The sequence below is a fragment of the Eriocheir sinensis genome, chromosome 39, assembly GCF_024679095.1.
Source record: "Eriocheir sinensis breed Jianghai 21 chromosome 39, ASM2467909v1, whole genome shotgun sequence".
Lineage (NCBI taxonomy): Eukaryota > Metazoa > Arthropoda > Malacostraca > Decapoda > Varunidae > Eriocheir > Eriocheir sinensis.
Window position 1 is genome coordinate 16363706 of NC_066547.1, and position 15878 is coordinate 16379583.

At 45.3% G+C, this 15878-nt stretch overlaps 1 protein-coding gene across 1 annotated transcript in view; it reads right to left on the reverse strand.

Annotated features, from left to right (window-relative positions):
- LOC127009128 (protein amalgam-like) overlaps positions 1-15878 on the reverse strand; it is a 39765-nt gene that overhangs the window by 2771 nt on the left and 21116 nt on the right. Inside the window, exons 5-9 of the mRNA XM_050881915.1 lie at positions 6368-6523; positions 5093-5233; positions 4744-4911; positions 4124-4165; positions 1550-1657 (exon numbers count right to left, since the gene is read on the reverse strand). Coding sequence (XP_050737872.1) covers positions 1550-1657; positions 4124-4165; positions 4744-4911; positions 5093-5233; positions 6368-6523 — 615 coding nt within the window. The remainder of the gene's footprint in view (positions 1-1549; positions 1658-4123; positions 4166-4743; positions 4912-5092; positions 5234-6367; positions 6524-15878) is intronic.

The window sequence follows — 15878 nt, forward strand, 5'->3', positions numbered from 1 at the left end:
AGATAGATAGATAGATTTAATAACAAGACTACATTAGCTAGACAGAAAAATATATATACGACAAATCTAAGTTAGTTAAGACTTTAGCTACACACACACACACACACACACACACACACACACACACACACACACATACTACCACCACCACCACCACCATCATTACTTCATGCACAATAATCTACTATACACATAATAATGATAATAATAATGATAATAAAAATAATAATAAAAACAATAATAATAATAATGGTTACCTGGTTACATGCTTTGGTTCTACAGGTAAAGTTACTGATTAATTTTTTTTTCTACTATTTCAGGTGTTTAAGGTGAAGGAGATACCTGCGATTTGTTCTTTTTTTCTTTTTTGCTTTCTTTCTTTCTTTCTTTCTTTCTCTTTCTTTCTCTCTCTTTCCATTTCCCTTAATTCCCTTCCTTAACCGTCTTTCTCTTTTTTTTCTTTCTTTCTTTCATTCTCTCTCTCTCTCTCTCTCTCTCTCTCTCTCTCTCTCTCTCTCTCTCTCTCTCTCTCTCTCTCTCTCTCTCTCTCTCTCTCTCTCTCTCTCTCTCTCTCTCTTCCCTTCATTATCTTTTTCCCTCTACATGTTCCTTCTTCCTTTCTTCTCTCCTGTTTCTCTCCCTACCTTCCCATTCCCTTTCTCCTCCTGCTCCCTCCCTTCTTCTTCCCGCCTTCTATCTACATATCTTCCTTCCTCTTCCCTTCTCTCTTCCTCCTCCTCCTTCTTCTGCTTTCTCCCTCTTCACCATTCTTTCTTCTCCTCTTCCTCCCTTCCGCTTCCTTTCTCCTTCGTTTATTTTCTCTCAGCACATTTTAACATCTTCCTCCTTCGCTCTCTTGCCGTGTCCCTCCTCCTGCGCTCCAGATTACCTAAGTCACCCATGATGCATCGTTCACTGCCTCCACTAATATTGCCGAAAGCCCGGAGCCGAAGAGAGAAAGGGAGGGGGAGGGAGAGAGTGAGTGAGAGAAGGACGGGTTCATAATATTCAATGGTTGACTAAGAGATTTTGTTCTTTATTTTTATGGTTTGGGTTCTGTTCGTTCTCCTTCCTTCTTCTTTCTCATCCTCTCTCATCCTCTCTTCATCCCATCCCAGCCTCTTTTCCTCTCTCTCTCCCCACCATCATTACCTTCCTTACTTCCTTCCCTTCTTCTACCCTCGTCTTAATAAGCATCCCTTTCCCAGCGTCCTCCTCCTCTTCCTTTCCTTATCTTTTCTCCTCTTCCCCCCACCTCCTTCTCTTACATCGTTTCTCCATCTTCATCCCTTTCTTCGCAAACATCCCAGCATCCCACCTTCCCTCCTCTCCCTTCCTTCCCCCTTCCGTCCTTCATCCTCTCATTGTCCATCCCATCCCAGCCTCCTTCTCCTATCCCCAACTACCTCCCTCCCTTCCTTTCCTTCCATTTCTTCATTCCCTTCTTCACCGTCCTCCTCCTCCTCCTCCTCCTCCTCCTCCTCCTCCTCCTCTCCCCCACCTTCCCTTCTTAGCCCTCCCGGTCTCTACACCACTACCTGGGATTTACCTGGGAAGCCTGGGGCGAGCTTGGTGGGCTTCTCGTACCTCTCACCAATCTCGTTAATTTGCTTTTGTTTCGACAACGACTTCTGCAAGTTTTTCGGTTGATGGGCCACTGGAAGACAAGAGGTTAGGGGCAGGGGGAGAGGAGTGAGGGAGAGAGAGAGAGTGAGGGAGAGAGTAGAGAGGGAAGAAGTGATCAAGTGTGTGTGTGTGTGTGTGTGTGTGTGTGTGTGTGTGTGTGTGTGGATAGCTGAGAGAGTTATAAAGAAGTGTGTACAAGTGTGTGTGTGTGTGTGTGTGTGTGTGTGTGTGTGTGTGTGTGTGTGTGTGTGTGTGTGTGTGTGTGTGTGTGTGTGTGTGTGTGTGTGTGCATAAGGGATGGAGTATTCGTATTCGGTATTCGTAATCGTACACATTTGAATATTGTATTTGGGTGTACTCGTGTTTGTATTCCAAAAGGTATTGATACAAATCAAAGTATTCTCATTCGTATTCGAATACAAGGGAAAAGTATTCATATTCTGCGAATAATCTGAGATGTACTTCAAATTTTATTTAAAAAATCGCCGTTGTTCCTTACAACTCCAGGGCGGGCGTGTAATAGTCGGGTATAGTACAGGTTGAGGAGCTCATTTATCTGTCGCATGACTTTATAACAGTGCTGTGCCCAGTTGTGTCACGGTATATTTCAATGAAAAATATTCATAAATGTAATCATCAATACGTTCAAGAAGTATTCGTAGTTGTATTCGAATTAAAACCATTTCAGTGTATTCGAATTCGTTGGAATTTAAAGTATTCGTATTCGAATACACAACTGTTGTATTCACTCCATCCATGGTGTGTGTGTGTGTGTGTGTGTGTGTGTGTGTGTGTGTGTGTGTGTGTGTGTACGAAGGAAAAATACATAAAAAAGGATTACCATGAAGAAGAGAAAGTGTTAAGGAGAAATATATGGAGAACAACAACAACAACAGCAGCAATGACAACAGCAGTAACAGTGACAACAATAACAAACACAAAAATAATAATAATGATAATAAGGATAATGATAATAATGAAAATAATGATAATAACAATAATAGGAATAACAACAGCAACCGCCACCACCACCACCACCACACTCAGTATCTATCTATCAATCTATCTATCCATCTATCAATCTATTTATCAACAGCTTATTATCATCAATACTACATTTATTACTTTTGAAATGTTTAACAATTTAGGAACTATTTAAAGAAGCGGTTCTAGAAAAGGAGAGCGAGAAAAGACAGTATATATATATATATATATATATATATATATATATATATATATATATATATATATATATATATATATATATAACAAAGTAAAATTGTATGAAAATTGTATGAAAAAAAAATTATTAGAGAGAGAGAGAGAGAGAGAGAGAGAGAGAGAGAGAGAGAGAGTAAAGAGATAAGGAAGAAAGAAAAAGAATAGGAGAAAGCGAGGAGGAAAAAAAGAAAGAAAAGAAAAAAACAGGAAAGAGTGAAAAAAAAAATCGATAAACAAAATAAAAAACAAAAAACAAAAACAAAACGAAACAAAAAAACATAACAAACAAACAAAAAAAACACAGGTGAGTCAGATTAAGTATAAGTATTTGCACAAAGTATAAGTAGTGTGTTAGATAAGTATTCCAAGTAATGATAAAAAAAAAAACTTCCTCAAGTGTGTGTGCGTGTGTGTGTGTGTGTGTGTGTGTGTGTGTGTGTGTGTGTGTGTGTGTGTGTTGCATGCAGGTAAGGAACGTAAGGAAAGGTCTAATTAAGAAAACAACACCTGGTCAGCACGAATGGTCTATGTTGCATCTAGGGTATTGCGTCTGAGTGTTCCTTGTGTTGCATCCTCAGTCATCTAGAGCTACGGGGAGGAGGAGGAGGAGGAGGAGGAGGAGGAGGAGGAGGAAGGTGTGTGGAAGGGTTAAGGGAGGAAGGAAGGGAAAGAAGAACAGAAGAAAGGAAGACATGGATAAAGAAAGAAGGAGGAGGAGGAAGAGGAGGAAGAAGACGATGAAATGGATGAGGAAGAGGAGAAGAGGAGGAGGAAAGGAAGCGAGGAAAAGAGAAGAAATTCAGGAGAAAGAAATAAGAAGAATAGGAAGGGAGGAGGAGGAGGAGAAAGGGAATGAAAGGAAGGAAGGAAGGAAGGAGGGAAGGGAAAGAAAGGAGAGAGAGGATTACGGGGGAAGGAATGGGAGGGAGAGAGAGAGAAAGACACAGAGGGAGAGAAAAAGGGAGCCAAGAGAGAAAGAAAAATAAGAAAAAAGGGAGGAAAAGAAGATAGAAAGAGAGAGATAGGAGGAGGAGGGGAGAAAGAGGAGGAGGAAAAGAAAGAGAAGGAGAAAAGAGGGCGGAAATAAAGAAAGGTAAAGGAGGAGGAAGAGGATGAAGGAAGACGATAGAGACGACAAGGAGGAGGAGGAGGAGGAGGAGGAGGAGGTATTATGTCAGAGGAAGAGGGTGCAACCAACCAACACACACACACACACACACACACACACACACACACACACACACACACACACACACACACACACACACACACGTACCTTTGAAGATGACAGAAGACTCGGTAGACGGTCGCGAGATTTCTGTGGAAGGAAGAGTGAGTGAGTGAGTGAGTGAGTGGGTGAGTGAGAGAGTGAGTGAGTGAGTGAGTGAGAGAGTGAGAGGATATGTATACAAAGAAACACTAACTTACTTTTTCTCTCCCTTCATTCCCCTCTCTTCATTCTTCTCCCTTCCTCCTCCTCCTCCTCCTCTTCTCTCCCCTCTCTCCTTTCTTTCCTTTTTTTTTCCTCTCCTCTTTCTTCATCTCTGACTTACTTTTTCTCTCCCTTGCTTCCCCTCTCTTCATCCTTCTCCCTTCCTGCTCTTCCCTCCTTCCTTCTTTCCTCTCCTCTTTTACTCTCTTCCTTATTCCTCTCTCATTCCATCTTATTCACTCTATTAAGTTCTTTTCTTCTCCCATCTCTTTCTCCCTCCCTCAATTTCTCTCCTCATTTTCCAGTCTCTTCCTCATTCTCTCCTTTCTTTCCTCCTATATAAGCGAATCTGTTCTTCCTATGTAAACCTATGTATTTCTATGTATTCCTATGTATTTCTATGTCTTCCTGTGTCTTTCTATGTCTTCCTATGCATTTATCAATATTCCTTCGTCTTCCCTCACCGTTGAGCTCCACCGCCAGGCTCTTCTCCCGCGTCTTGTCGTTGTCTATGGAGGCGTTGCAGCGGTAGGTTGTGAAGTCCTCCTGCGTGATGTCGGAGATCGTCAGCATGGTCAGAATCTCGGGCGTGCTGTACCCCACCTGCGTCTCCTTCACCCGGAACCGACCGCCTGGAGGATGGAATAGACTTGTGAGGTGCTGATGAGGACTGATTAGAAAGGAACACGGAGGAAAGGGCAAAAAGGTGGAGTATATATTTAGTTTCCTTCATCCCGGAACCGCCAAATCTAACCCGACCGTCCCGTCCCAATATACTATGCAAGGGGAAGCCACACTCTCCCACTCTCTCACCCGAAATGATCATCTTGCCGCTGCTGTCCTGCCAGAAGACGACGGGGCGCGGGTAGGCGGTGACGCTGCAGTTGATCGTGATAGAGTCCCCGAGGTAGGCGCCGATCATCTGGTGACTCAGGAAGACGGCCGGCTCGCGGTCTGGGGGTGGCGGTGGTGATGATGGTGATGGTGGTGGTGGTGGTAGTGGTGTTAGATAAATAGTTAGTTAGTTAGTTAGTTTGTGTGTGTGCGTGTGTGTGTGAGAAAGAGGAATGAAAACATGAAAGAAAAAAGGGAGAGAAAAAGAGAAAGAGGAGGAGGAGGAAAAAGAAGAAAGACATGGAAGAGGAGAAAGAGGAGGAGGAGGAGGAGATGGAAAAGGAGGAAGAGGACGGGGAGTTAGGAGGCGAATGAAAATGGAAAGAGAAGGATACAGGAGGAGGAGGAGGAGGAGGAGATGGAAAAGAAGGAAGAGGACGGGGAGTTAGGAGGCGAATGAAAATGGAAAGAGAAGGATACAGGAGGAGGAGGAGGAGGAGGAGGAGGAGGAGGAGGAGGAAGGGAGAGAAAGTTTCCTCCGAGTTGCAACAGCGAGGTCGTATGGAGCCGATAAGGGGAAAAAGGTGTAAGGAGATTAATGGAGAGGAGAGAGAGAGAGAGAGAGAGAGAGAGAGAGAGAGAGAGAGAGAGAGAGAGAGAGAGAGAGAGAGAGAGAGAGAGTTAATCCACAACAACGGTAAAAATCCCTCATATCTTCACTTTCACTTTCTTCCTCCCTCCCTTGATTGTTTTCCTCCCTTTTTCCTCCCTTTTTTTCTCTCCCTTTTTCCGCCTCCTCTCGCCTTCAATTCCATTTCCGGTCTACTCTCTCTCTCTCTCTCTCTCTCTCTCTCTCTCTCTCTCTCTGTATCTATCTATCTATCTATCTATCTCTGTTGTTTTCCTTCCTCCTCTCTTTTATGTCTTTATCATCTACTAAGCTTGTAACCTCCCTTTCTCTTCCTTACCTTCCTTTCCTTTCTCTAACCTCTTATCTCGTTTCAATTTCCTCCCTCTCTCATCTTCCTCTTTCTTCTTCATTTACTGCAAGTCCTTCGCTGAATTCCTCACTTCCTATCCCTTCTTACCTCCCTTCCCTTTTACTTTCCCTCTCTCTCTCTCTCTCTCTCTCTCTCTCTCTCTCTCTCTCTCTCTCTCTCTCTCTCTCTCTCTCTCTCTCTCACACACACACACACACACACACACACACACACATACACTTCCTTTCCCCTTCCCTCCCTTCCCGGGGCTTACATCTCACGTTGAGCACCATCCGCTTGCTCTTGGTGGGCGGCACACCGTTGGAGGCGATGCAGAGGTAGTGTCCCATGTCCCCGCGAGTGACCGTGTTGAAGGCGAGCACGGCGGTGGTTCGCTTCAGCCCGTCCTCGTCCACGGTGGTGCTGGAGGCTGTAGGGAGGGAGAAGAAGAGGAAGGTGAGGTGGCGGAGGATGCTGGGTTAAGGAGACAAAAAGAAGGAGGTTATAGTATGTAAAAGAGGGAGAATAGATGATGTATAATGCCGGGATGGTAAGAGAGGGGTGAGAAGAAGGGGAAAAGGAGATTAGAAAAGATTACTGGGATGAAAAAGAGAGGAAGATGAGGAGGTAGATGATGCTGGGATATGAAGAGAGAGAGGAAGAGAGATAAGAGGAGGTTGGGAAGGAAGAAGAGGGAGATGAAGAGATGAAAGATGCTGAAAGATAGATAGAGAAAGTAGAGAAGAAAAAAAGGAAGTTAGGAGAGAAGAAAAAGAGAAAGATAAAGAGGAGGAGGATGCTGGGATAGAGAGATAAAGAGGAGAGAAGAAAGGAAATAAGAACGAGGATGCAAGGAAGAAGACATGGAAGAAGGGAAGTATCGGAAAGAGAAAAATAAAAGAGAAAGAAAGTATAAAGAAAAGGAGAGAAAGAAACAAAGAAAAAAATCTCTACCGTTACAATAAAAAATAACACACACACACACACACACACACACACACAAACACACACACACACACACACACACACACACACACACAAACAAACAAACAGGCTTCCAACAGGTTTAAAGACACAAATCCTTTTAGCCAATCGCGTCTCGTCGCCTTGAATGAAAAAAAAGAAAAAAGAAAATAAAGAAAAAAATATGAAAAAAAAACTAGCGCGCGATGTTGCCGAAACTTTCACACGGCGAGTCAAGCGAGGAGGAGGAGGAGGAGGAGGAGGAGGAGGAGGAGGAGGAGGAGGAAGGTCGAGTTAGTACTCCATGGAGGGCATAAAGAATGAAGTGGAGGAGGAGGAGGAAGAGGAAGAGGAGGAGGAGGAGGAGGAGGAGGTGGAGGAAAGGGAAGTGTATGAGGGAGAGAGAGAGAATGAGAGCAAGAGAGGAGGAAGAGAGCGTGTGAAAAGGAAAGAGGAAATAAGGAAGGAAGGAAGACGAAGGGAAAAAGAGAAGGATGGGGGGAAAGAAGGAAGGAAGGAAAGAAAGGCAGATGAAAAAGGGGAAAAGGAAGGAGAAAGGAGATACAAGAGGAAGGAGGAGGGAGATGCGATAAAGGAGACAGGGAAGAAGAAAGGAAGGAGGAGAAATTAGCAGAGTAGAAAAGGGAGAAGGAAAAGGAGAGGAAGAAGAAGAGAGAGATGCGATAAAGGAGAGAGGGAAGAAGGAAGGAAGGAGGAAAAATGAGCAGAGGAGGAAAAGGAAATACGAAAATGAAAGAAAAAAAATAAGACACAGAGGAAAGGAAGGAACGAAGAAGGGGTTTAAGAAATAGACTTTGAGAAAAAGGAGAAAAAAACAAGGAGAGAGGAAGAGAAAAAGAGAATGAGAGAGGAAGAAAGGAAAGAAAGAAGAGGAAGATGAGAGGTTAAAGAAATAGGCTCTGAGAAAAGGAGAGAAAGAAGAAAGGAAGGGAAAAAGAGGAGGAGAGAAGGAGAAAGGAAAGAAGGGAGATGGGATAGGAGAGAAAGGGGGGGTGGAGGGGGATAGGGAGGAGGGGGCAGCGTGCGGGACAGGTTAAAATTTATAGGCAAAATATATTTCTTGGGTGAGCTGCGTTTCCCGAGAGCATGCGATAATAATGTAAATATTCCCAAAGGAGAGAGAGAGAGAGAGAGCAATGGAGCTACTCAAAATTCCACACGTCAGCGTTTATGTTCCACTTCCCCCAATCACTTTTACCTCTCTCTCTCTCTCTCTCTCTCTCTCTCTCTCTCTCTCTCTCTCTCTCTCTCTCTCTCTCTCTATACAATCATTTTTCCCTCCTCCTCTTCCTCCTTCTCCACCTCCTTCTTCTTCTTCATCTCCTCCTCCTCCAATCAATATTATATTTTACGCACTAAACGAAGGAGGAGGAGGAGGAGGAGGAGGAGGAGGAGGAGGAGGAGGAGGAAAAAGAGAAGGAGGAGGAGAGAGAGGAGAACTACAATGCCCCCTCTCCCTTCCCCATCGCTCTCTCTCTCTCTCTCTCTCTCTCTCTCTCTCTCTCTCTCTCTCTCTCTCTCTCTCTCTCTCTCTCTCTCTCTCTCGAGCACCTCTTCCCGTCAAAACCCATTTCCACGTCGCCTTCCTATTACAACCGCGAAATTGGTCACACGGATTTTAATATTGTGTCCGATTTTTGCCTTTAGGAGAACTAGCAAGCGAGTTTTTTTCTTTTTTTCTGATGTTCTTTTTCTCCTTTTTCTTGTGTTTTTTTTTTCGTCTTCTTCAGTTTTCTTCATTTTCCTTCTTTTTCTTCCTTTTGTTCTTCCGTCTTCTTTGTTCTTCTTGTTCTTGTTCTTCTCCTTTTTCTTCTTTTTCGTTCAGGTTTCCAATTATTTTCCTCAACAGTTCATCTCCATTTCTCTTTTTCTCTTCTTTTCCAATTCACTTCCTTCTCCTTTTCCTTGCTTTCTTTTCATTACTTTATTCGGTATATGTATATAGTCTCTCTCTCTCTCTCTCTCTCTCTCTCTCTCTCTCTCTCTCTCTCTCTCTCTCTCTCTCTCTCTCTCTCTCTCTCTCTCTCTCTCTCTCTCTCTCTCTCTCTCTCTCTCTCTCCTCCTTCTCCCCCTCTGAAAAATTTGTATCTGTTGGAGAAAGGTTACTTTTCTCTTTTTCTTTTTTACTTTTTCAATGTTTTCTTTATTTTTCTCGAGCTGGGAAGAGTAACGATCATGTGTGTGTGTGTGTGTGTGTGTGTGTGTGTGTGTGTGTGTGTGTGTGTGTGTGTGTGTGTGTGTGTGTGTGTGTGTGAAGTCTTTAATCCTCACAGTTCATTTAATTTCTTTTCTTTATCCTCTCTCTCTCTCTCTCTCTCTCTCTCTCTCTCTCTCTCTCTCTCTCTCTCTCTCTCTCTCTCTCTCTCTCTCTCTCTCTCTCTCTCTCTCTCTCTCTGATTTTTTTACTCTTTCTCTCTCTCTCTCTCTCTCTTCTTTCGCTTATACCTTCTTCCTTTTCCTCCTCCTCCTCTTTCTCTTTATCTAAATTAGTCTTCTCATCCTTTCTCTCTCTCTCTCTCTCTCTCTCTCTCTCTCTCTCTCTCTCTCTCTCTCTCTCTCTCTCTCTCTCTCTCTCTCTCTCTCTCTCTCTCTCTCTCTCTCTCACACACACACACACACACACACACACACACACACACACACTCTTTGATCACGTTTCTTCATTCTCTATTCACTCGTAATCCTGTTTTTTTCTCCCCAATCTTCCCTTTCCTACACAGTCCCTCTCCCTCCCTCTCTCTCTCCTTCCCTCCCTCTCTCTCCCTCCCTCCTTCGGGCTCCTTCAAGCGACGTTTATCCTGTGCCTACGAACTCAAGATTTCTGTTGGATTTTCCGGTTCCGAGCGCCTTTAGAGGGAGAAAATAGCATTGGCCATCAGTCAAAGGAAGGCGCCAGGCGGAAAATGACCAGAATGAGATTATTGCAACGCTAGACGGACCCTCCTGCCCCCTCCTCCTCCTCCTCCGACTCTCCTTCTTCTCTTCCTCTTGTTGTTGTTGCTCCTTTCCTTTCCTCTTCTTCCTCCTCCTCCTCCTCCTTCTCCTCCTCTTCTTGTTTCTGGTTCTTTGATTTCGATTCTCTCTCCTCTTCGTTCTCCTCCTCTTCCTCTTCTTTTTTTCTCTACTCCTTCCTCGGTTTCCTCTTTATTCCTCTTTTCCTCTTTTTCCTCTTTAAGCTGCTTTTTTGTTTTGCTTCTCTTCTTATAATTCTTTTCTATCTCCTGTTATTTACTCTCTTTTCCTTTTTTCCTCCAACTCCTTTTCCTATGTCCCCTTTTCTTCCTCCTCCTTATCATCATCTTCGTATAGTTCCTTCTCTTCCTATCATCACCATTTCTCCTCCTCATCCTCAACCACCATCACTACCCTCTCCTCCTCCTCCTCGACAACAGCTGGAGACGCCGCAGCGCGAGATCACTCAGCAGCTTTCTGGAGACGGACTGGAGATGAAGGTTCAAGTTTAGGCAAAGTATTCGAGGCGCTGGGCCGAGGGGACGCGAGGGAGTTTAGGAGCGGATGGATCGAAGCTTGCCCGATTGTCTCGCTGTGCTTGGTTGGGCCGTGTTGGTGTGGGTCTAATTTGCTGGTTAACTTATTGATTTTTTTGTTGTTGTTCAGAATTAGCAGCTTCGACCTGACCTCTCTCTCCTTGCCCTCCCCCCCTCTCTCTCTTTCTCTCTCCTTCTCTCCTCCTGCCCCCTCTCTCACTCTCCTTCTCTCCAGTGCCTTCCTCTTTTCTCTCTCCTGCCTCCCTCTCTTCCTTGCCTCCCCGTCTCTCTCTCTCCTTCCTCCTCACCCTCCCTTTCCTTCCCTCTTCCCCTCGCCTCCCCTTGCCTCCTCAGCATCCCCCTTTTCCCTCTCTCCCTCTCTTTTGCAAGGTTACTTATGTGAGTTAGTGCATTATAGGATAGAGTAGTGTTAGTGTACGTTTTATTTTGGTAATATATGTATTTGTCTGTTTATTTTGAGTTTTCGTTAGGTGCTTATGTGAGTTAGTGTGGTATAGAATAGTTATTGGTATTAGTTATATAAGTTAGATCGACTATAGACGTTTTAAGATAGGGTGAGTTTCTTTTATACTAGCTAAATTATGGTGTTCTCTCTCTCTCTCTCTCTCTCTCTCTCTCTCTCTCTCTCTCTCTCTCTCTCTCTCTCTCTCTCTCTCTCTCTCTCTCTCTCTCTCTCTCTCTCTCTGTCTATAATCCCAATATTAATGCGTTGTGAGCGATTAAACTAATACGATTCAATACATTTTTTTTCTACCTTCAACTCCTTATTTTTTTCTCTTTCAAGTGGCAATAAGGAAGCTTTTTGATACCTTTCCTTCTTCCTTCTTCTCTTTCTATCCTCTTTTTTTTATTTAATTCCTCTTTTTGAATGTTCGTGTCTGGGTTCTCTTTTGCCTCCTCGGTCATAGGAGACTTAAAAAAAATAAGAAAATAAAGAAAGGGAAGAAAAAAGAAGAAAATGTAGCTATATCGTGTGTCTTCCATAGGGCTAAGGGTTTAATAATCTCTCTCTCTCTCCCTCCCTATCTATCTATCTATCTGTCTATCTATTTAAAGAGGAAAAAAAATGTAATTGTATCGTGTGTCTTCCATAGGGCTAAGTGTTTAATAATCTCTCTCTCTCTCTCTCTCTCTCTCTCTCTCTCTCTCTCTCTCTCTCTCTCTCTCTCTCTCTCTCTCTCTCTCTCTCTCTCTCTCTATCTAATCTATTTATAAAGGAAGAATATAACAAATGAAATCGTCCACGGGGAATGAGAGTGTTCGTAAAAATGTTCGTATGTAATTTTGTTTTTCTCTCTTCTGAAACATTACGTAAACACACACACACACACACACACACACACACACACACACACACACGCGGGTCATTCTTCTCACTAACACTGACAGGAATGATTGCCCGGCCCTCTGTTGCTCCAGCTGTTACCTACTACTGTCTCTCCTCCTCCTCCTCCTCCTCCTCCTCCTCCTCCTCCTCCTCCTCCTCCTCCTCCTCTTCCCTGACCTGCCCTTCCGTCTGTCTACTGTCCCACGCCTGCTCCTGATGTTCCTGCTACTGATTCGGGTTTTCAGTAGTAGTAGTAGTAATAGTAGTAGTAGTAGTAGTAGTAGTAGTAATAGTAGTAGTCAGAATTAGCAGCTTCGACATGATCTCTCTCTCTCTCTCTCTCTCTCTCTCTCTCTCTCTCTCTCTCTCTCTCTCTCTCTCTCTCTCTCTCTCTCTCTCTCTCTCTCTCTCTCTCTCTCTCTCTCTCTCTCTCTCTCTCTCCCCTGCCTCCCCATCTCTCTCTCTTTCTCCTTCCTCCTCTCCCTCCCTTTCCTTTCCCCTTCCTTCCCTCTTCCCTTCGTCTCCCCTTACCCTCTCAGCATCCCCCCTCTTCCTCCTCTCTTTCTCTCTCTCTCTCTCTCTCTCTCTCTCTCTCTCTCTCTCTCTCTCTCTCTCTCTCTCTCTCTCTCTCTCTCTCTCTCTCTCTCTCTCTCTCTCTCTCCCCTTCCCTTCCTCCTTCCCCTTCCTCCCTCTCCCCCCTCAGCCCCCAGGATCGAGTGGTCATAGGAAAAACCTATTACACCTTCTGCTTTTAACACAATTACCAAAATGCCCAAATTAAGATGCATACTATTGCCCCGGCTACAACAACAACAACTATTGGTGCTGGTAGTGGTGGTGGTGGTGCTGGGGCATTGTTGTTGTTGTTATTTTTGGTTATTTTTTATTAGTTATTATTTTTATTGTTGTTATTTCTGCTGTTATTGCTACTGATGTCGCTACTACTACTACTACTACTACTACTACTACTACTACTACTACTACTACCATCTCCATTACTACCACTACTACTACTACTACTACTACTACAACACCAGCACCAACATCACACTACAACATTTCGCAACGGCCCCTGAAATGGAATGCGCTATGGGGAGTCTGCGTGTTCCCTATACATTATTTCACAAGCTTAAAGAGGTGCGCGTGAGGCTTGGCGGCTAAAACACTGTAAGCTTGATGGGCGCGCCAGGACGGGAGGTAACGGTGCAGCGCTCCACACCTCGCCGCCATACTTGTTGGTCTCGAGCTGGCAAAGGAAGAAGGAAGGACGCCAGACAGTGAAAGAGGACAGGAGGGAGAGAAGAGGGAAGAAAGTAAGTAGGAAGAAGCAGGGAGAGATAGCTAAAGAAGGGTGAAGTTTTAGAGGAGAGGAAAGGAGAGTAAGTACAGGCTGAATGTGCCTTTTCTTAGCGACAGACTCGGCTCCCGGTAACGTAACGTGGTATTGAAAGAATTATACAGCATTTTTGAACAGGCTCGTGCTTTCTGCTTTGTCCCTTCTTGGTGACAGACTTTGCCTTCTTTAGCTTAGTATTAAAGAGCCTATATATCGCCTTTGAACTGGCTCAAGCTCTAACCAGTGTCTTCTCTTGGGATCCGGGTAAGGTTACGTGTATACATGGCAACACTACATCAACATAAACAGCTTCCAATTCCATCCAGCGTCTTTCCCTCCCCTTCAGCAGAGTTGTCCCCCGTTAACACTGCATACAGAGGCCATCCACACAGCTTGTACAAATGGGGTCTTCAGTAGCATCCCGCTTGTGTTTCCCGGGCGCCAGACTTCCCTCCCGTTACCGTAGCATGCTGAAACCCACACTAACATTATCTTCCATTAATGAGTTAAGACCCCTTACTCCTGCCCACGTCTTTTCCCAGGGCAATAGACTGGGACGCGTTGACGTAGCATACACCTATAACCTAATACTGGGCCTAAGATCAGTATTGTCAAACGCTTCCACCCCTCATATCAAAAGGAAATCATTCGGGTTCTAATGAATGTATTTTTAGGTTCATGGTACAGAAGAAGGGTCAAACTAACACTAGGGCCATAAAACTACCCTTGGAAATGCCCCCAAACTCTTCTGATGAAAGCCTAGTCAAATATGTGTGTCTGGGCGCCGAAGTGTTCAGCAGTATGACCCAAGCTTCCTCTCGCACCTTTTCCCCGGTAACAGACTTGGGTTCCCTTGACGTGGCACGCATCAGTCTTCTAAAATCAGTCCACGTATTTTCCCTCGGTAAATGACTCTGGGTTCCGTTAAAGTAGCTTGTGTAATCTAACTTTAGCGCTGCTTCTTCGGTAACAGACTTGGATGCCCTGAACGTAGGCTGCTAATAATGGGCTTCCTTTAGCTCTGAGGTGAAGTGTTACGACTCTGTATGTAGATGAGGAAGAGATGAGGAAGGAGTTATTGGGGCGTGTATGTTGTTTCTTGACGCTGAATGAATGGGAAGTATGGGTTCTCTGCCTGTCTGTCTGTCTGTCTGTCTGTCTGTCTGTCTGGCTGTCTGGCTGGCTGGCTACCTTCTCCTCTTTCTTTCCCTTCCTAGCTCACCCATCCACCCACTCACCCACACCCACCCACTCACACACAAAAGCAAGTTGGGGAGATGGTAGCTGAGTGGTTAGCGTGCCGGCGAAGCGTCCAGGAAGACCATCCACATGCAAACCTTCCTTCCTTCCTTCCTCCCCTAGTAACCAACACCCACGCCCGCTCCCACCCATACATATCCCCCACCTTCCACCCTTCTACTCACCCCCCACACGTCAGCCCCTACCCCCCAACACACAAACACAGACCGTCCTTCCTTCCTCCCCACCTCTAACCAACACCCACGCCCGCTCCCCCCCATACATATCCCACACCCTCCACCCTTCTACTCACTCTCACACGCCCACACATCCAACCCCTACCCCCCCCAACACACAAACACAGACCGTCCTTCCTTCCTCCCCACCTCTAACCAACACCCACGCCGCTCCACCCATACATATCCCACCCTCCACCCTCTACTCACTCTCACACGCCCACACATCCAACCCCTACCCCCCAACACACAAACACAGACCCTCCTTCCTTCCTCCCCACCTCTAACCAACACCACTGCTCCCACCCATACATATCCCACACCTTCCACCCTTCTACTCACCCCACACGCCCACACATCAACCCCTACCCCCCAACACACAAACACAGACCCTCCTTCCTTCCTCCCACCTCTAACCAACACCAAACCCCCACTCCCACACCCTTCACCCATCCCCCTCTCTCCCCACCCCCACACACCCACACGGCCATAAACTCACTCATGTTACATTTCCACGACACCATAACAGCGGAACGAGCAGTCATGGGTGGCGGCACTAAAAATAATAATGTGGGATGCCTTTGCTTGATTTCCCGAGGGCTCCGGTGACAAAATAAAAAGAGAGAGCGAGAGAGAGAGAGAGGGAGCGAGAGGGAGGAGGAGGAGGAGGGGGGTGGAGGGAGAGAGAGAGAGAGAGACCAGCATAACCATTTAGTAATTTGCCTCACTCACTACGAGTCCTGGTTTGGTGGTGGTGGTGGTGGGTAAGGGAGGGTGGATTAAGGGAGGGAATGTCACCTATCTCTATTTACCTATCTGGCTAGTCGACTATCCAATGTTTTTCTGTTTTCCTTCCTTACCTATATGATCCTTCTCCTTTCTTCCCTTCTTCCTTACCTAATGATTTCCTACCTATATGTTTCCTTACCTAATCAACCTGCCTTTCTTTCCTTCCTTCCTTCCTTCCTTCCTACTTTTCCTCCCTTCTCACCTCATTCCCACTTACGTCCCTATCCAATCTCCTCCCTTAATCTTCCTTTCCTTCCTCCCTACACCTCCCTTCCTCCCCCCCTCTCTCTCTCTCTCTCTCCACCTGACCCTCCCTACCTTCCTCTCCCTCTCCTCTACCTTACCTTACCTTACCCTCCTTCCAA